Source organism: Melanostigma gelatinosum, assembly GCF_949748355.1.
Source record: "Melanostigma gelatinosum genome assembly, chromosome: 2".
Lineage (NCBI taxonomy): Eukaryota > Metazoa > Chordata > Actinopteri > Perciformes > Zoarcidae > Melanostigma > Melanostigma gelatinosum.
In genome coordinates, this window is record NC_136635.1 from 22,354,732 (window position 1) to 22,375,310 (window position 20,579).

The 20,579-nt window shown below is 44.8% G+C and overlaps 1 protein-coding gene across 1 annotated transcript in view; it reads left to right on the forward strand.

The window, feature by feature from the left end:
* LOC306792111 (collagen and calcium-binding EGF domain-containing protein 1-like) overlaps positions 1 to 15,558 on the forward strand; it is a 28,330-nt gene extending 12,772 nt beyond the window's left edge. Inside the window, exons 3-11 of the mRNA XM_079289124.1 lie at positions 9,746 to 9,798; positions 11,238 to 11,372; positions 11,568 to 11,705; positions 11,980 to 12,113; positions 12,340 to 12,454; positions 12,730 to 12,860; positions 13,282 to 13,317; positions 13,986 to 14,021; positions 14,686 to 15,558. Of these exons, the coding sequence (XP_079145250.1) occupies positions 9,746 to 9,798; positions 11,238 to 11,372; positions 11,568 to 11,705; positions 11,980 to 12,113; positions 12,340 to 12,454; positions 12,730 to 12,860; positions 13,282 to 13,317; positions 13,986 to 14,021; positions 14,686 to 14,874 (967 nt within the window). The 3' untranslated portion in view covers positions 14,875 to 15,558. The remainder of the gene's footprint in view (positions 1 to 9,745; positions 9,799 to 11,237; positions 11,373 to 11,567; positions 11,706 to 11,979; positions 12,114 to 12,339; positions 12,455 to 12,729; positions 12,861 to 13,281; positions 13,318 to 13,985; positions 14,022 to 14,685) is intronic.
* The last annotated feature ends 5,021 nt before the right edge of the window (positions 15,559 to 20,579 follow it).

Here is a 20,579-nt window from a genome sequence, read left to right on the forward strand (position 1 = left end):
CTCCCTTTGGCGTTTTTTTCTCTCTGTGTACCTTGGACGGTGATCCCAAGCTGTGGGAACGACAACCTGTTCATTTTGCTCACACTTTGGAGTTGACGCCAGGTTATTTTCGGCAAAAAGCTGTGCCGCTCTGAGTTTTGCTGTTTCATTACTCTGAGAAGCACTCAAACGGCGTCTTCGTTTTCTCAAAGGATATTTTTTTACAAGGCCTTTGAGTTACGCTTCCTGTGTTTAATGGAGGTGCTGTCTTCATAGGGCTGTGGACCAGAGTCGGACCTCCCAAAAAACTCCAGTCATCGGCCTCCATCTTTTTCAGATTAGTGTGCACCTGAACGGCCCTCTGGACAAGCACAATGGCTGTTTTTCTTTTTCCCCCTCTCTGTTTTTTTTGCATACAATCTGCTGTAGATTCGCTCTTTTCACTCCCTTTATGACTGCGCTGTCACTGTCGATACCTCGACAAAACAAATCACCGGCCAATTGATCACAGACTGGGACGGCATTGTTGATGCAGTATTGTTTGAAGTGGGCAAGCCCAGCGGGGCGCATGTTCCTGGTTGCACGGAGCTTTTGTGTCACGTAACAAAATTGAAAACGGAGAACAGAGGAGGTGCGGAGTGTAACAGCTGGGGAGTTACAAGTGAAAACAGTTACAACACTCAACATCACAGCAATCACAAGGCCATTCAGAAGCCTTAGAGGGCCCTCTTGGTCTTATCAGTCCATTACTTTGAGCCTCGGTTACATTCTCCAGAGGGGATTTTTTTGTCTGGCATGAGAACTCAACCAGACACATCATTATGAGCGATCTGTCGTTAGCGTGACCTCACCGCCTAACTGCCCTCAATTACCCATATCTCGCACTTACCCATCCCACATTGCTCACTGTTACCCTCATTCAGCTCAAATGTGTTTTATTGGTATTTTTCACACACACATAAATAAAACATGATTCAAGTGTCCAATAAAATAAGTGTTACTTTTGACAACCTCTCTCTCTGTCACACACACACACACACACACACACAATCACACATACGCACACGATGACTAGATGGCTGCGGAACAACTGGTGATTGTAGAGATGTCATCCACTTATTCTTATGCTGATATTTTATGCCTAAAATTATACGATGAAAAATGGTGGAAACACATGGAAGGTAAATCGCGATATCGCAATATTTCCTGCGGCTTCCCAGACATTGTCTCAAAGCGGGCAGGAGGCATTAACATCTGGTAACAGTGAGTAAATCAGAGTCTTTTTGGCCTAAAACATTACAGCTGCTACGTGCATTAAAATGCCATCTGTTAAATATTTGTCCATCCGACAGAAAGAATTTTGTTTAGCTGACATATAAACTCAAAACTGATCAATACAAAAAATGTTATTATTCAGGAGGGCCTTGATTCACTTAATTCATGATGGAAACCCACATAATTTACCTTTTATATGTGGCAACATTTTAAACATTTACTCCTATTTGTCTGCTTCGATATACGTACATAGTAGCTCGGAGGGTCAGCGATGCCACATTCCTGCCGCGATACTTAGCTTAGACGAGGTCCCGGAGGCCAGAGACGACTGGGAGGACACAATACATGGTCATCACAATCATGAAATTCTCCCTTTTGAAAAAAATAAATATTGCCGGCTCTTGATGGACAAAGCACTTACCAACCCAAACCACAGTATGAGCCCATTTGAAAACCTGGCGTGCGAGTGTGAAAATTTGCCTAAGTTACATCAAAATAGTTTGAGAGAAATCCCGCATGACGAATGCAGGGTAATTTACAAAATGTCACAATGAGGTGGTGAGACTCTGCGTCATTCTCAGTCATCAAGTACATCTGGTCTGTGGTATCTGAGGTTTAGTGTATCATGGAACAAGGAACAGACAGGAAGAAAGAGGGTCTGGTGTCACACACTTTAAAGGTGCAATATATGGGATTCAAAGCATTAATGTAGCCGCAAACAACTATTTGCTGAAGTTATAGTGGAGCAATTTCTACCTGGGCAGAGAATTAAGTCACTCGCCTTCTGTGTGTGTGTTGTAATCCAAGCTTCTCTGTACTTGTTTACCTTGCAGGGAGAGCTTTTGGTGCATTTTGGTGCATGTGAGCATCATGGCCACCACTCTGCACTGCGCTCATACGGCAGCTGATAATGCCGTCCTGACCGATGGGTTCCTCCTCAGGTTACAACTTTAGCTGTGTCATCGTTCTTTTACCATAGTTTGCACCGTTAGCACCGTTAGCTGCGAGCCACCAGCTCAGCCGTCGCCATGTTGAGAGCCGTTGAGAGACAATTGAAATGCTCCCAATCTCTTATATAGCACCTTTAAATAACACTGACAGTTATATGATTTCACTCGTTTTCTTTCTTTGACTTGACTGATTTTAGGGAAATGGCTCAATGTGTTTTGAGACGTGGTTAGCTTAAAGAGTGGAAACATGGGGTAACAGCTAGCCTGGCTGTGTACAAAGTGAAAAAAAGGTCTACCAACTCTCCTAAAGCTTACTAGTTAACACATTTGTAAATTGCTTGATTAATTCGTTCTTAATCAGTGACTACTGTATGCTTAAGTCTTGTCATCGTATGAGGTTGCCAGGTTAGGCACCATTTTGACTGCAAAGGTTTTGAGAGTTTAGGAAATACTCTTCACTTTCTTGCCAATAATTTATTTACATCAGTTGTTAACAGACGCTCAGATGGGGAAATGGGGAAATTAGTTGGTGAGAGTTAAAAAAGTGTGTCAGACGTTCAATGGTTGTCTCAAAGTATTCCGATGATCCTGCAATGGTGACGGTTCGGAAAGTAGAGAAAGCACAGAAAGGTCAAAGGGTGTTTTTTTTAAAGAGGGGGTTAGGATGGGAGAAGGGCAGGAGACATGCTGGAAAGATGAGAGTGGGGAGAGGTGAGGCATAACAGAGGGGAGGAGGAGGAGGAGGAGCGCAGGTCAGCTTGTATTCTGGTGGAAGTGGTTCAGACCTCCTGTGCTCCCAGTCAAAGCTTCCTCTGTTAGACCAGAGCTCTGATGTTCCCCCTGAGGCCTGGGTCCTGGAAGTGGGCTGGCAGAGCAAATAAACACAGCTCACGCTCGCCACACTAACACCTTCACATATGTACACTCACAAGAGTTTAAAAAGAATTACACACACACACATGCATTTATACGCCAACACTAAAAGAGCTGTGCATGCGGGTGAGAGCAACACCTTCACACCTTGAGGATGAAGGCGATTTAGAGGCTGGTTTAGTTTAATTTGTGGAGCGCAAACCTCCACGATCACGAGAGGATAATGATTTGAGGCAAAAGGGTGGGAAAGTACATATTAGTTTAGCCTTCTTATAAAATAGTATAAATGTGCTTTCACGAGGGATTTAAAAAACACGAAAAGGGCTTATGGACGCAAGCGGCAGATATAAAAACATATCTCTTACAATCCCATCAGTTAGAGCACAATAAGAAGACAAGAACAAAATAAATCTCGACATCAGAAATGAGCGATACTAACTCCCAAAAGAATATACTGTATATATAAAGAAAGGACGTGGCAGCCCTCCAAAATATGTGTTATATTGTTGATCTCATCATGCTAATGTGTTTCTGCGCAATCCATCATCACACCATCACGCGGGACACGACCCTCCAAGTTTTTGAACTGCGTGCGACTGTGTGGGTTGCTGAGCAAATAAATCAATTACAGCATGGTTGATGAATACAGCATGCTGTAATTGTAACACGTATAAGCCACATCAGTAGGAGGCATCCATCAAACTGACAGGACGCACACACACACATGGCATGATCTCCTGTCCTGGCGTGTCAAGAGGCCATTGACCTCCACTGAGCTCCACTTCCTGTGTTCCTCCCGCCGGAGTCCCACGAGGGGAAACTCTAAGCTGACAACAACCTTCATCCCTGTCTTTCAACCATCCTCCTCCTCCCTCACTTCTTACTCATTTCCTGCCCCATTGTCTTAACATGCCTCCACAGATCATCCCCAGATCCAGGCGACAGACAGGAGATGGGATTTATTTCAGCCTCTTATAATCTCCCTCACATGTAGAAACTCTACCTGCAAACTAGGGGAACGACACTCTGCGATGCGAGTGGGACTCGTAACGCATGGTGACAGTATCGCCTATGGAAAGCATCCTCCATACTGGGCCCCCGCCCTCAGGACCTCTGCATTGTCTGGTTTGGGGACTCAGGGAGGCAGTGGGGTTTTCTTTCTTGGGGTGCTATGATGAATATCCCGTCTTTGTAGCGCATTCCTGCCAGCGAATGCAAAAATAAATCACAGTAACGCTGGATGGGAAACAAAAACAGCAAGCACCCCCCCCCCCCCCCCCCCCACACACACACACACACACACACTGGAAGGAGACCCCTTCGTTAAAGTACATCATCTTCAGTATAAAGTGATCCAGGCTCAGGGCTTGCCTCTCGATCCTGTCTCTGTGTTTCCTGCAATGCTGCCGTGCTGATTTTGGCAGCTGACTGGGAACTGGGCAGGTAGCTGCTGGGTCAGCCACCACCAACACAAGGGACTGGTGGGAGAAGGTTGGTAGCCAAAGACTGGAAAGGAGGATGGGGCTAGGGATGCTTTTAAATGGGATCAGGTCAGTGTGGCATGCAGGTCTTCACATTCTGGAGGTTGCATGTAGACACTATCAGCCATCCTCAAGACACGCCACCAGGCTGTGTCGGAGGCCGGTCGAAGGTGACTAATATTTTTAATCTGGCTCATAAACAATTTGTAAAAATAGTTTCGCTGCTTGCTACAGATCCTTTCTCTCTGCAGGACCTGTGTCAGAGCCAATCAAGGCATTTTTTCATGGATTGGTCTGAGCTATGTAATGTCCAGTCTACTTCCAGTTCTTTGTTTATTGTAATTTATCGCGCTCTCGGTACACAAGCTGTCAAAAACAGCGGCCAGCAGTCACAGAGATATCCACACTAACAGTGTGTCAGGGAAAGCCAAGAGAGGCTGTCCAAATCCCTCCCAAACCATTCTATCATCGTTGTGTTTTCCTAATGCAGCTAATCAGCTGTGAAACACGGAAATTGCTACTAATTACGACATATCTGAACAGTAATGCAGACTTTTTTTTGGGCATTTTGGAGCTGCATGCTGGTAAAGAAAACTGTGTGAAGAGTTTTGAAAAAGTAAACTCAGTACAGAGAAATCTGTGTTACCAATTACAAAAAGCTATCAGGCAGACGCCAGACAAAATGTTGACATTGTACGTTTCTGCAGAGCACGGGATACGTTGAATGTCGCCATTTCTTCACCAAAAATTTCGTAAATGTGTTTCATATCCGCCTCGTAGCACACTTGCAGACACGTACAATGCCAGTTAGTTAACGATGTGAAACGGTTGACTGGGTTCAGGAAAGAAAACTACTTGGTTATGGACCGAAAAAACATTCTGCTTTGTGTTGAAATAATAACTCACTCATACCAAAGTCAATCCGTACTATTTGTCTCACACTGGACACGAACAACGGTCTCCTGTATGAAAGTCCTGTGTTTGTTTGAGCCGCGCACCGCCCCCCCAAGCAGCGCTTACTGGACTTGCTTGCTCGATATACTCGTTATCACACCACGTAACTTTAATGACAGTCGCTTTATGTACTTCGTCACTTGCTCTGCGTGTCGCTCGCTGTAATACATCGCTTGCTCGGCCTGAATTCCAATCCACTTTCAATGTGGTTTGCAGAAACAAACGGTGACGACATATTTTCCCTGGCGACATGGCTGTTGGTGCTCTCGTTTAAAACTGGCTGCTAAAGGCTTGGAGCAATCCTCATGGTCTCAGCAAGCCTTGAGAGGACAGAAACAAGTATTCCTCTGAATGAAATAAAGACGGTGAAGGCAGACACTCATCTGGTTTGATGGACAGAGGGCAGCACGGGGCCAACAACATGTCAGTCTGAAGAGAAGAGAGCGAGAGACGGACAGAGATTATGTCAACAACTAGTGGACCAGTGGAGCGCACTGTGAAACGAGAGGCCGACAGAATAAGCCTGAATATAAATCGACATGTTTCAAATCACAGACTCGAAAAGTGCACAGAGAGGACAGGCAAAAATGAGAGAGGAGGAGAGGACGCTTGTTAGCATCATGGATCGCTAACAAACTCTGACTGATGTTAAAAGGCTATACCCAATTACTGGATGGTATCCCAGCCCTCACACAGGCACACACACACACACACACACACACACTCACACACACACTCACACACAGGTAGATTGTTCTGGAAAGTAGGTTACTGATTTTATGCCAATATTTCATTCAAAATACTACAATTTCATAGAGACTGATAAAAGACACACACTTACATACCCACCTGACAAACTTCTACACACGTACACATGAGTCCGATTCCACTGAGTGTGATGCTCCGTGCTTTAGGGGCCGTGTCATGTTGACCGTGGCCTGTTGCCTGTCTGACCAACATACTTTCACATTCCACAACAAAAACACACGGGTCACCTCTCCCTCCAGCCTCTTCTGCTTGTCCAGAGGCCCCGCGGCCTCCCTGTCCTGTCCATCACTAACACCCAGGGGGAGAGCTGCTAAGGCTGCAGCATTTGTGACTGACAGACGGCCTGTCGACGCGTGTGCATGTGTAGTGTGTTGTAACCAGAGATCAGCTGGTTTCTGCTGTTCTGTTGATCTTTGATACGAGTTGTTTTTCTGCTATCTGCCACTGTCCTGGTTCTGTCCCTGGTCTGTTTCGGCTTGTTTCGCATTTTTGAAATTTGTGATGCTTTTCCACTTACATTGGTGTTTCAATATGTTAGGATGTGTGTGAGTGTGTTGGGGGACGTTTAGTCGCTTTGAAAGTATGTGCAGAGGCCGTGTACGATCCAGAGTTGAGGTAAGAGTCAAGTCTAATGCCGTAAATCCGAAGGGAAACTAAAAAGGTGCACTCAGTAGAGTGCAGAGCTCCGCCAGGTGTGTCTGCAACGACCCCTGCTGTAACGTGTGATCGAATGAACACAACCCACAATTGTCTAAACCCCAGTCTAGACCGCAACCGTACAGCTCTCATTTTAATCGACCCTGTTGTCTGCACCTGCTCTGTGCAGGCCTGCGTGCGTCCCAGCTCCGTCTTACGGACGTAACCGCAAGTTGAAGAGTTTATTCAGTCTATTTTTCTGACAATAACTTGTGTAAACGTGGGGTTGATGCACAGTATAAAAGCACGGAATAACTGTCCCTGGCAGCAGAACAGTGGCTGAGCGTCAGCGATGGAGTCCGCTTTGTGTGAAGTTTCGTTAGCTGGTAAAAGTGGGCCAGCAGGTTAAGAGTAATGCGTGAGACGCCACTAGCATGACTGAAGGCTCTTACTGTTGTTAACTCACCTGCACAGATTATTGAATGCATTTCCTGTTTTAATCTTATCAGTAATACAAAGTAGTCTGCTCTCTTGGTTCTTGTTGGACTAGATACTAACACAGACCCCAGCCCTCTTTTTGGTTGAATGCAGTGTTTTTTTCTTCTACCTGCACAAATCTATCTTTAAAAGAAATTAAGATATTGCAGTATTCATCTGCATCGATACCAATCTGGCTGATCGGTGCATCTCTCGTTTTCTGACCGTTGAACGAGTATTCGGTTACAAGTAAGAATTGTGTTATAACCATATTAGCAATCTCAAAGTTGAGGATGGTCAGGATGAATTCAGTTTTTGGGTTGTGTCCTGAATTGTTGTGTCAGTGAAATGAAAAGAGAGGTCGTCATCTTGAATAAAGATCTGATTCAATATAAATTTGGACTTTTTGTGTCACATCAGAACCAGATCGACTTGAAATAAAAAAAAAAGTTCCTGGCCAGCAGTAGACTTGCATCTGCAGTGCATTATCCCAACTGAGATGACCAATTGATGGATTTATCGACTGATTGACTGACTGAGCGAGTGACATCTCAGCGTACACTCTCCTGTCTCCACCTCAGCTCCATAACCCGGCCGTATCCATCCCTCTCAACACTCCCGGCTACAGACTGCAGATTCAAGCTGCTCTCATCTGGATCTCATCAGTTTAGGCCGGACCTCGCCATTTTATAGGTTATTTTTCATTCAGGAGATGGAAGGGGGAAGGGGGGGATCTCAGAATGATTTAGGGTTACACTGCATAGAGGCTGGAGGAGAATAAAAGCAACTTGTTGTCTTGAGGGGGCCGTGAATGAGGCATCATGCTAAACTCCCCTCCAGTAACACCTCCAGTAACAGTTTTTTAGGATGCACTCTTCTCCTTTTTCTTAAAGCGTGTGTGTGTGTGTGTGTGTGTGTGTGTGTGTGTGTGTGTGTGTGTGTGTGTGTGTGTGTGTGTGTGTGTGTGTGTGTGTGTGTGTGTGTGTGTGTGTGTGTGTGTGTGTGTGTGTGTGTGTGTGTGTGTGTGTGTGTGTGTGTGATTGTTGCGTGGCTATGCTGCTCCAATCTCTGAGCCATTTCCTCTCTGTTTTTCCAACTGTAATGTGTGTAACATGTGGTGGATTGCTGCGGGATGGCTGGACGAGTGTTCTTGCCAAACACCGTAAATTAATTTGGGGTAGAAATTGTTTCCCAATATTCATTGCGCAATGCTGTAGTTAAAAAGAATACTGCATCTACTGAACTGTTACGAGCTCATCTCACAAAAGCCGCAAAAGTTCCTTTATAATAAAGCCTGGGTCAACAACCTTTTCTATGAATTTACAAAGATGAATTTTGACATTGTTTGTAATAACAATAGTGATGTGGGCCCTCTCTCAGTTACCACGTTGTGATGTACTGTAGGCTGATAATACGAATTATGTTAACTGGGCTTCCCGATTGCGATCCCTGTCCATGACCTATAATTGGTCTGAGATGCTTTAATCCACTCAGTGTGCAGTCAGTGCAGCAGTTAGAGACGAGTCTTTAATCTTGGCTGATGGTGTCATTATCCTGCAGTCCGTCAAACTACACCTCTGTGCTGTTGACGGACTCCGAGCCTCCTTTATGTATTCTGTAAATGGTCTGGCATTACAGAGATATCTGGTGCTACTTTGCTGAGCATATTTTGACACTGCCCTCTTGGCTCACTCAGCTTTATCAGACTCATCTTTGAAGTTTTTCTCATGATTATAGTTTCAAGCACATGCGGCCTGGTCTTCTCTTGCGACACGATTAAACAAATTGGTTATCGGCGTGGCCGCCTCTTTGCCAGGTGGTTACTGGTCGCGGCACCTGTGACCTCAGGACCTCTCAGCACGAACTGTTAGTTTGTAAATGACGAATCAACACATCATCAGGCTGGTTTAATCTGTTTTATCACTGACCTAATTCAGCAACTTGTAATCATGGGACTGCATTAATGAAATTAGTGAAAGTAGTGACATAATGTCAGTGTGGTAATACAGTATAGTAGTATTTGCTCTATCTCTCTTGAATTTTATTTTCCGGTACAAAACACACAACTCCGCTGGTCGCCTCGCAAATGGTTCCGACCAAGACAGAGCCCAGACTTCCAGGCTTTTTGCTAAGCTAAGCTAACCAGTTGCTGGCTGCAGCTTCATGTTTTCTACACAAACGTGAGAGTGGTATCAATCCTGTCATCTAACTCTCGGCAAGACTGCAAATAAGCATTTCCCAAAATGTCAAACTCTCCCTTTAATGACGATAAGCAGATGGGCTGGCCCCCGCTGATTTTTGAAATGGCGATAGAAATGCAAACGTCTGATGACTTCTTGTTTTGTGTTTCAGGAGGAAATGCTGTGACGGATTCAGGCTTGTGATGGGCCAGTGCATACCTGAAAGTAGGTAAAGCACACACACTGTCCTCTAAGTCTGGCTCATGAACTCACATCTCACATGCTCCAAATCTGATATAATCTCTCCGATACAGCAGTTTCTAGATGAAAACAAGCTGCACAAGACACAGCCTGGCCACCACATTTGGCCTCCAAAGAAGTCCCCAGAATGCCCATATGGTGGTTGACTTTTGTCTTTTTGGAGTTGTTGTGTTTAAGAAGTCGTGTCAGATAACGTGCACGTCGCAGCGCTCTGCAACAAACAAACATCCAACCTATGAAGAAACTGCACACTGGTTTGGCACAGAGAACTGACACATCTTGTTGTGGTCATCCATAAAATGTCTAATTGTGAAACATTTGACTAATATAATCATGATCAGGAACACAAGTGATGAGTACTTGACGGGTTTCGTGTCTCGAGCATCAATGCTAGACTGTGGAATTCAGACTGTGGCATGCCTCCATAGAATAACAGCGAGTTCCATCGGCCACTAGAGAACACTGTTCCTCCATGAACACGCCTTCATAAAGGATGGATCTGCCAGAAAACTCATATTGTGTATACAGTCATGGGAGGATTATGAGACACTTGGCCCCTGGGTACAAATACACAAAAGGCCTCACCACTTTATCGTTGTTAAAGCTCTGTCGGTTGTTGTCTTGGGTCTCTTTGTAGTCATTTTTCATCCCTCTGTAGATGTTTTGGTCCTTTTGTAGGGTTTTTTCTGTGGTTATTTTACCCCTATTTCTAGTCATTTTGTGTCTCTTTGTGGTTGCTTTGTGTCTCTTCGTAATCATTGTGTGTGTCTTTGTGTTGTTTTGTGTCTCTTTGGTCATTCTGTGTGTCTTTGTAGTCATTTTTAGTCTCAATAGTCATTTTGTGTTCCTTTGTGTGTGTTTTTACTCCTTTTCATAGTTGTTTTGAGTCTGCTTGTGGTCTCTTTGTGGTCTTTTTGCAGTTATTTTGCATCTCTCTGCAGTTGTTTTGGCTTCAGTCTTTTTGTGCCAACTTGTAGTTGTTTTATGCTTCGTTGTGTCATTCTGAGTCTCCTGGTTGGTACGTGTCTCTTCGAGTGATATTTTGTATGTGATGGCCAGGGAGGCAAATTACAGTTACTCAAATGTGGATCACACCAGTTTATAACCGTCTTGCGTTCCACTATGTCTTGAGATTGATGTCTCACTTGATCTGCAGTGGTGCCTGCTGTGGCCGATGGAGAAATGTGACAAACTTGAATCTAAAGAGCATTTTATGCAACAAGGTGTAATGTATCACTATGATTACTGTGATGTTGCTTTCAGTGATCCTGAGTGACTTGCTCAGCTCTCTCTCTCTCTCTCTCTCTCTCTCTCTCTCTCTCTCTCTCTCTCTCTCTCTCTCTCTCTCTCTCTCTCTCTCTCTCTCTCTCTCTCTCTCTCTCTCTCTCTCTCTCTCTCTCTAGGTGTGGATGTGTGTGCAGCGTCGCCCTGCGAGCAACAGTGCACTGATAACTTTGGGCGAGTTGTCTGCACGTGTTACGCCGGCTATCGCTTCGACCGAGAGAGGCACCGCAACCACAAGTCTCCTTACTGTCTGGGTCAGCATGCTCCCTTCTTATATCTCGCACTTGAATACTTTTGAGTATCATGTCGATTTCTGTTTTTTCTCTCTCTCTCTCTCTTTAACTGGAAAACAGCGCCCTCCTCCTGTTGCAGTGAGATTTCATTGTTTAATGTACATTTCATTCTCTCTTTGTACCCCTTCACACACACACACACACACACACACGCAGACATTGATGAGTGTGAGCACCCAGGCGGCAGCATGTGTGACCACGAGTGTGTGAACACAGTGGGCAGCTTCCTGTGTCACTGTCACAGTGGCTACATACTCGCGCCGGACCAACGCTCCTGCATCCCTGTACACAACTGTGAGTTCATGTGTTTCAATTGAGCTTTACAGCATCTGGATGAACATTCAGCAGCTAACTATCTATTTCAACAATACAGTTAATGGTGCTGATGGTTCTGATGTGGACGGTGGTTGTTTTTAATGGTTGTACAGTAATTGTTTGACACTCTGGAAATGAAGGGATTTCTGATTGTGATTCAGTGTGATTTGACCCTGTTGTTCAAATATCACATATATGGAATGTCAGAGGTTTGGTTTCCCACTGTATTTTAAATGTATGTTTTGTGTTGCAGTGAGCTCATCGGGGAAGTCAGACACCCTGATGAGTGCTGGTACCTGCTCCTTCACCTGTGAGGATTTTATGAACATGAAAAACAGTCTGCTGCAGCTAAAGCTAAGGCTGGGCAACACACAGTCACCCAACCAGGTAGCACGTGTGCTTTATACAAAATGCATTTAGATTTGTTTTATATATTCATATTTCATCATTAAACCTACTACAGCCGATGTGCCAACATGTGTACTATATATCAGACTGTAAAATAGAAGTTTAGATTTGGTTTAAGGGTGACTTAAGTCCCAAAGCGGGGGACTTCACACGTTCCCTTGCTTGCTGGTCTGGCTTACATAGTCTTCCCTCTTTGTGTTTTTAGGTGCCTGACCTGGCCAACAGCAGTAACAAGCCTTCTCTGGGGAGAGCGGGAAAAAGTCCTGATAGCCCTTGTCTTCCTGGTCTACCCGGTCCTCCGGGAGCTCCTGGGGTCCCAGGTAATGTGGATGTTGTTAGAGTACCCAAATGGAAGAGTGTGAAGAGGCAGAAAAAGACAATCAAAGAAAAAGGAAATTATCTACACATGTTAATAAAAACATGAAGACAGAAAACATGTACAAAAGATTAAAGCAGCAGAAATGAAAGTGAATGAAAAGCAAGTCCAGGTTTTTAAAATGAGCTGCCTGAGGAGCATAGCTTCGTATGAAGCTAATAACTGATAATCCGATTTTATATAACTCTCTTTGTCGCTGTATCCATCTGTCCTCACCAGGACACCCAGGACAACCGGGAAAGAGAGGGGACCCAGGGGACAGGGGCCCGCCTGGTCCACGGGGAGACATGGGACCCATGGGTCCAGAGCCTGACCTGAAGCATGTGAAAAGAGGCCGCAGGGGCCCAGTGGTAAGAAAAAAAAATCCATCAATCCCATATTGAAGGGGTTATCACATCTGTTTTTCAGCTAATTTCCCACTGGAGCTTCTACTTCAGGACATCAAAGTCTTAAAACCTGGAGGTCCCGTCCTCCGTGTGTCGGTCATACCAATACGGGTTTAGTGCCACTGCTGTTGCGTGAGCACAGTGCACGTGAGACGGCACAGTACATCACCTTTCTGTTCCCGTGAAGAAGGGAGCCAGTCTATTCATTTAAAACCGTGTGATGGATTTTTTTGTGGTTTTTCTAATCTCTGAAGGAAAAGTGCAAAACTAGTGACATGTTGTTCAAGATGTATTTCTCGAGCTGCTACAACTTCTTGTCATCTCTGGTTTCAAACAGACTGACGTTGACAAACCGTCCCATACATGTGTCTTGTCATTCATACAGGGACCCCCCGGGGCAGCAGGACGAGATGGACTGAAGGTCATTATTACACATCTTTATTTTCCTCATTTGTGCTTCAAATTATCCCTCTCATCTTTGTACATCTTTCATTCCTTTCCTCGCCTCCTCTCCTTGCGTATTTGTCTCCCTCCCACCTGCGATGCGAGTGGAAAACAATCAAAATGAAATACGACGTGTGGCACGCTGCATCAACTGTCCATTGTCGCGCCTCTTTTATGGATGCTGAAAACACTCCCGCAAAAGGACACACATCCGTGCATCCTCGCTCACAGCTCCTCCAGCAAGCCTCGTCGCTCCTCTCACCTCGAGGTGCGTTTGTTAGGAATTGAGACATCCTTCAGGATGGCGCACTGAGATAGATTTCCGGGTCAAAGGCAGGAGGACGGATGAGAGAGGTAGACGAGGAGACGAGGAGGCACAAAATAGAGAAATGAGAGGAGCGCCTTGTCTTTACGTGTGTCTGTGTTTGCGTGTGTAAAGCTAAATATAATCAAGTTATAAAATGCATTTCTGGACAGCTAGCTCTGTCGTGCTTCTGGTTTCTTTAGGTCTTCCTTATAGATATACATTGACAATGATTACATTTCATATATTTTTAACCATGCTTGACATTCAACTGAATGGTTTTCAGGACACTTAAGTGTTTCGAGTTATCTGGGTTCAGTTGTGTTCTTCCTCATCTGCAGGGTGACAGAGGAGCTCCGGGTCCCATAGGTCCACCTGTAAGTCAATTTAGACTGATACCTGCTATTTTATTAAAGCTGCTGTGTAAATCTGCTCATTAACATGCTGTAGCTTGTCTTAAACCTGCCGCCTTCATCTACATGTTGCCCCCTCATTCTGTGACGTAAATGACAAACAAACGCATGTAAATGAGGAACGTACACCTGCATGCTTTTTTCTGAGAGGTTCATTGTATGTGTACATTAAAACTAGAACTGTGAATTTTTTAATCTCTGAAATGCGTTTGTGAGAACTACGAATAGTTGCCGTAATTTGTTGAAAACAAAGCTCTGCATGTGCATGTGCAGAGAGGTGACTCTGTAATTTAACAATGTTTTGATTGTTGCTTTTAATGAAACTTTGAATTATTTGCTGCCATCGCGGCCAGGTTTTCTTTCTTCTGGATCGACAGCTTACGTCTCATTTTATAGTCCTGTTTGAAGTGGATGCAGTAATCAGTGTATTCAGTGAGGGGGCTGTTGCCCAGCTGTTGCCCAGCAAGTGTCCCAACACGTAAATGGAACAGAGTTGTCAGTGTCCCTGCTATGAATAAGTCTGCCATGCTATTGGGCCTCAGACCTCAAACCCAGTTTTCTGGTTGTCAAACCCAGTGAAAAGGTGACATGCAGGGCATCTTAATAATTTCCTCACTTTGTCAACCAGGGGCCGCCCGGCTCCTTCGACTTCCTCCTGCTGATGATGGCTGACATCCGCAATGACATCACTGAACTGCAGGAGAAGGTGTTCGGGGAGCGCCGGGGCATCTCCCTGGACAGCCCTCCTCATTCCAGCGGGGAAATGGACTTTGTGGAGTGGGGCTCTGGACAAGGAGATCTCTTACTGAGCACCTGACCCCCTTTTTTGCCGCCCCCCCCTCTCCCCACCCACAGCAACAGCCACTCGGCAAACCCTGCAAAACAAACTCCACACTCTTGACTCTTTTGTTTCCTCGTTGATAAAGGATGCTGGTGTTCAAGGAGCCGACATGTAAATCGACCAAAATCAACCACACAGCCGGGATGAACTGTGCGAGGAGCCTCGATTGCATTCTCGACACTGCCGCGGACAGTGAAACAGAGAGATGCATGGATTATTAAAAAACGGAAATCGGACGCTCTTAGCCACTGCCAGCGCCGGCTGGCGGCCTTTCACATGCTGCAGTGTGAGTGTGAGCGATGTGTGTGCAGGACATGTAGAGTGAGAAAGATGCAGCATCTGCCTTCACATCTGAGTCTCTTAGCTCGAACCACTTAAAACGATGAACTTTATCGTCTGCATCTATTCCTGTTCCTGAGTCTGCTCCGTTAGAAGCTCGGCGGCCTCCGAGGGTTGGCCCGCAGGGCGTTGGTACAAAGACAGAGGACCAGAGGACCAGCGCTGTGAGCCTCCCCCTGCACCCTCTGTTCTGAGCTCTGCAGCTCCTCTGTACTCTGAGGCATCTTCAGACGCAAACTCATGAGATTCATGAGAGTATTACAATGCCAATCCTGCACTGTTGGACAAAAATGTGTGATGTCTGATGTATTTTCCTAAATTGTACAATTAAACGACTCAAGCTTAAGTATGGTAAACAAAAAACGCAAATGTTCATCTGGGTATTATAAGAGAGAGATGTTAAAAGTGTGAGACATCCAATCCTTTGACAGTGCATTTTAAATAATGTGCTGTTATCTGTGGCTGAGAAATAACATGCAGTATTAAATCTTACATTAAAAGGTTGTCGACAATCGAAACTTGAAATTGAAAGGATAAAATGGATTAATGCATTGGGGAAGGTCCAGGGAGACAGGGAATGCCTTTTTAAATTGTCCTTCAACCCATAAATTATCAGGCGAGTTGACTGTGTGAACATATTCCCAATCAGAGAAAATGGCCTGAAGGGAAGCGTTTCAGTGGGCCGAGGGTTGCATATATCCTCATAACAGAAACAAGAGAATGAAGAAGGAAGTTTTTTTTCTGTTTTGTTTTTGCCAACAAGGGCTAATGAGCTGCTCAACCAAGAAAATAACTTCTCACTTGACTTATTACCTCAGTAAGCATTGTAAACATGAGTTCATGGTCTCAGTCACTATAGTTTCAAGTCTTTTTCAATACAGCAAAATGTCAAATTTGCAAATTATGGTCCCATTTAGAGAAAACCAGGGTATGCTTTAGGGTGTGGCTACTTATGATTGACAGGTTGCTACCACGGCGTTGTCCGGTCTGGGAGTTGCCCGTGTTTTCGTCTTACAACTCTAACCCTTTCACAGTGTGTTTTCACTTCATGAAAGTTGTTTTTAACATTTTGGTTGCCTCAAAGTGACGTTAAATGTACCCAGCTCCACCCTCTCGTGTCACTTCTGGTTGCAAAAAAACAAGATGGCGACGGCCAAAATGCCAAACTGTAGGTTTCAAAACGGCACTCCACATATCAACTGGTAATGTCATGGCTCATGTCATGGGTTAGGGTTAGGGTTCGTTCATTCTTTTATACAGTCGATGGGCTGGAGAGCAAACGCTTAGGCTACTCATTAACATGTTGAATCTTGTTTGTTTTTCGTCACAAAAAACCTTCAAAGGAGCTTTAGATCCAGCTCGTTCTACAGATATACTTTGGAGAGTGCTGTCAATCTAATTCCCTGCTAAATGTCCCAAACACCTTTTACTGTCACTAAAGTGGTTTTGCAGTTATTTCGACACTGGCTTGATTTTTATTTAATTTTTTCATTTGGCTGCACATATTTATAGATTTTACAATGTGATGTGAATGCTGCGTCAGCCCCGGATGATCTGTTGGAAATGCAGTGCCGTTCATTGCTCTATAACAGTGATTAACATGGTTTAAAGAGCTGCACGCATGTATTGTTTCTGAAACCTTCAGTCTGCTCTCCTGCTAATTGAAGTGAAGCCTGTCGACCAGCAGAGGGTGCTAAGTCAGGGGCGATCCACCCCCTGGAAGTTGGGCCTCACCACTGCACCACTCTGAATACAGACCAGGTGAGGCAACCAAAGCATCAGGCTACATCACATACACAGATAACCATCCAAAAATAGTCAGTTTCCCAAACACGCAAGTTTTTGTGAAATACATAAATCATCCTCGAGTTTATGCACGAAGCACATGAACCCATCCGCTCATTATCCTCAGCGCTGTTGAACTGTAGCGTGGCTGAGTGTCATTATGAAAAGGTGTAAGTATCAGAGGTTAGAGGTCAGATGCCTGGGTATAAACAGCTGGAGGGATGATTATAGACCACAGGCTGTTAGAGAGGAGGCCTGTCTGGGCTCGTACCCACAACCAGCGAGAGGGCTGAAAAGTAACACGCTGAGCGATTGATCTGCTCTGCTAGAGTTCAGCCTGTCTGGCCTTTTTTTTTCTTTTTGCAGTGTTTGATGCTTTGATCCTGAGGACCAGATCCCCGTGAATTCTGCTCTGTGTGTGTGTGTGTGTGTGTGTGTGTGTGTGTGTGTGTGTGTGTGTGTCCCGGCTATGTGTGTCTTCGGCTGCGTGTGTCTTTGCCCAAATAGATTCATGCACAGATAGATATCCACTGTATGTGTTTTAATGTGTATCCTTATACCTATATCAGTGTGTGTGTGTGTGTGTGTGTGTGTGTGTTAGTTATACTCGACAGGACGCTCACCTAACAGCCCCGCCCCCTGCCGTGCGGTAACCGCTCACAAGCGGTGTCGTCGCCGGGGCAACCGGGATCAAGAAAAACAGGATGAAACAATTTAAGAACTGTGTCAGCGAGAGAAAGGCGAAAGAGATGATCTCATTTCCTTCACCGCTTGTCATGCAACGGGAGGCTCTCCTCTCGGCCTGTAGGGGGCAGCAGAGGCGAGGTCAACGGCACACTATGGCACACTATACGGCACACTATGGCCATTCATAAATACAAGTCATGCACGACGGGGCTGTCATGTTTCAGAGTCTGTGCCTCTGTGTGTGCGTGTGTGTGTGTGTGTGTGTGTGTGTGTGTGTGTGTGAGGGGGTCAGTTTGTGGGGTTGTGGGTAAGAGAAGGACACTTATGCTGTGGGTGTTTTTTTGGAAATGAAAATGTAAGTATTCGTTTGTAGGTTCAGGTCAATTATTGCAATTGTCTTTTCTTCTTCTGATCTACGTCTCTTTATAGGCTGCCTTCAGGGGAGGGTCAGGGGTCAGACTCAAAGGTGGTTCATTATTCTGTGTTTTTACTCAAGGATGGTTGTCTCCAACTCACTAGTGGTATCAAAGGGCCGCACCAATGTTTTTGCACATTTAAAAATGTTAGGTGCTAGACTAAAAGTGTTTGTGTGTTGTGAATTTGAGGAAGAAGTTTCTTTATTTGCTTCTGTTGTGTTGTATGTATTTTCTTGATTTACAGTACGTTGAGCTCTCAGGGCCATCGTAGCATACGCTGTCTCTAAACTATAAAATGTGTGAAAAGATAATCACACGATGAAGGTGATGGCCAATGAAGTTAAACTCTCACAATGACAGCAGAGAGACATTCAAGGTATAATTTCCCAGTGGGCTTCCTGAAACCCCTCCGCATTTCTTCGATCATTTTTGCCATGAAATCATGTCGAAACTGCAGCCATCCCATGAGAAGGAACCGCTGAGCTGTGCTGTACTTTTCACCACAGATTTGTGCTGGTAAGAAAACATATTCACCCTGAAAGCAGCATAAGTAAGCCTCCAATCTCAAAAGAATGAATAGTTTTCAGAACGAATGCATGCCCCAGTAGCAGGTCAACATAGTTACAAGTTTATCATTCATCTCTTTCTTTGATGGCACGTACGAATGTCTGAGATAAAAACTCAGTGGCAGGGAGAAAATATTACACATGGGCGACACAAAATCCGAGGGATGAAAAACAAACAGCAGCAGGTGAGTGCTCCATCCAGAGAGAGCTGGACTCACCTGTGTAACATCTTCCACCTATATTATTCCTTTAGATCCCTGTGGTGTAATAAGCAAGGGATGCAAACTTTAAAGCTGCATCAGTATTTTTTGCCTCCGTGTCGGTGACAGAGTCTGTCCGTCCAGTCAATTCTCGTGAATGCGATATCTTAAGAAGGCTTGCCGGGAATTGAATCATGCTTTGCACAAAGGTTCACTTGGACACAAGGATGAACTTAGAATTTGGTGGTCAAAGGTCACTGTAATAACTCTAGAATTCATGTGCTAATGATTTTTTAATTGTACAAAAAATATCTAATTGGATAAAACTATGAAGTGATAACATTTTGGACAGGCGTGGATTCAAACTGCAACTTGTGGTGGTTGGCGGAGGCATACAACTGTGAGATGGTAATTATACTGACAAAGGATAAAATGACTGTGTGATGCAAAATAGCCCACAGAAAAGTATCACCAGCATCACCATCCGCTCAATTCAACAGAGCTTTCTAACGTCTCGTTGTTTTGATTTGCCCACAACTTTGATAAAACCTTTGATTCACTTCCATCAACCTCGTTTCAAGCGCTTGATCCAGCAAAACGCTCTGATGAACCCACTACTGTACGCTACCTTGCTAGCATCACGCTATCAACCAGCTACTAACTAGCTAGCAACTAGCTACTGGTGTGCACAGTGGGGCATTTATAGCAGCTAAAGTTGAATGAAACTCTCCTCCAAACGAAGGCTAATGCTGCTACAAGTCTGCAGGATGTGTAAATAAGTAATTGTTTGCATGCTAACATGTTAACTATCACAACTTTATAAGTTCATACTGCCTTATTCCTGCACTTTAGATATGACTCTTGCAACTGTTGTTTGAGTTTTAGCTTGGCAGGAAGTGAAGAGAACTCATTACCTGCATGTCAGTTGTCACCTACAACAGGATTGCTTTTTGTTCGTGCTTTACACGTGGGTTATGTAGTGTGAAAATTGAGACGGACAAAAAAGCAACATCTTTCAATCGCAACACGGGTTTGGAACAGCTTAAGTCGGAGTCTGTGAATGACACCCACAGGCACAGGTAATTTGGAGAGTCGGCGGTGACAAACAAATTGTAGAGTTTATATAACCAGATTGAATGTGTCAGTCAACAAATGGGTGAGGTTGCCGGGCCCAGCAGCTGAAATCCCTAATCAATATCTAGATGTTTCCAGGGATCTGCAGTCTTTGCAGGGGTTAGGTGGAGCGCAGGTGTCCATCATCGCCGGGGTATGCAGCTGCGTGCATGGAGAAGAGTGAGCACACACATGTTGACATGTCTTACCATCTAACATGCAGCCACACACGCACACCCAATCTCCCGCATGAAAAACGCAGACATGCCACTGAACACCTGACAGGTGCAGGCGTGGTCTGCTGCGAGACACGCTATCTTGACACGCTAACTCATTCGTAAATCTGAGCTGCGTGCCTGAGGCTCTGAGTGCTAAGCACCCTAGTTTACTCTCTGAAGCCTGTTCCTCTTCCAGTCCTTGTCTCTGGGCACACCCTCTTCCGATTGTAGGCCGACGTCTGTCATTCTGCTCATAATGGAGCTGCTAAGAGGCCTGAGAATCGGAACTTGTCCGATGAGTAATGGATTTATTAGCTGTGTCATAAGCATGCCACCAATCCCATGATCAGTATGTAT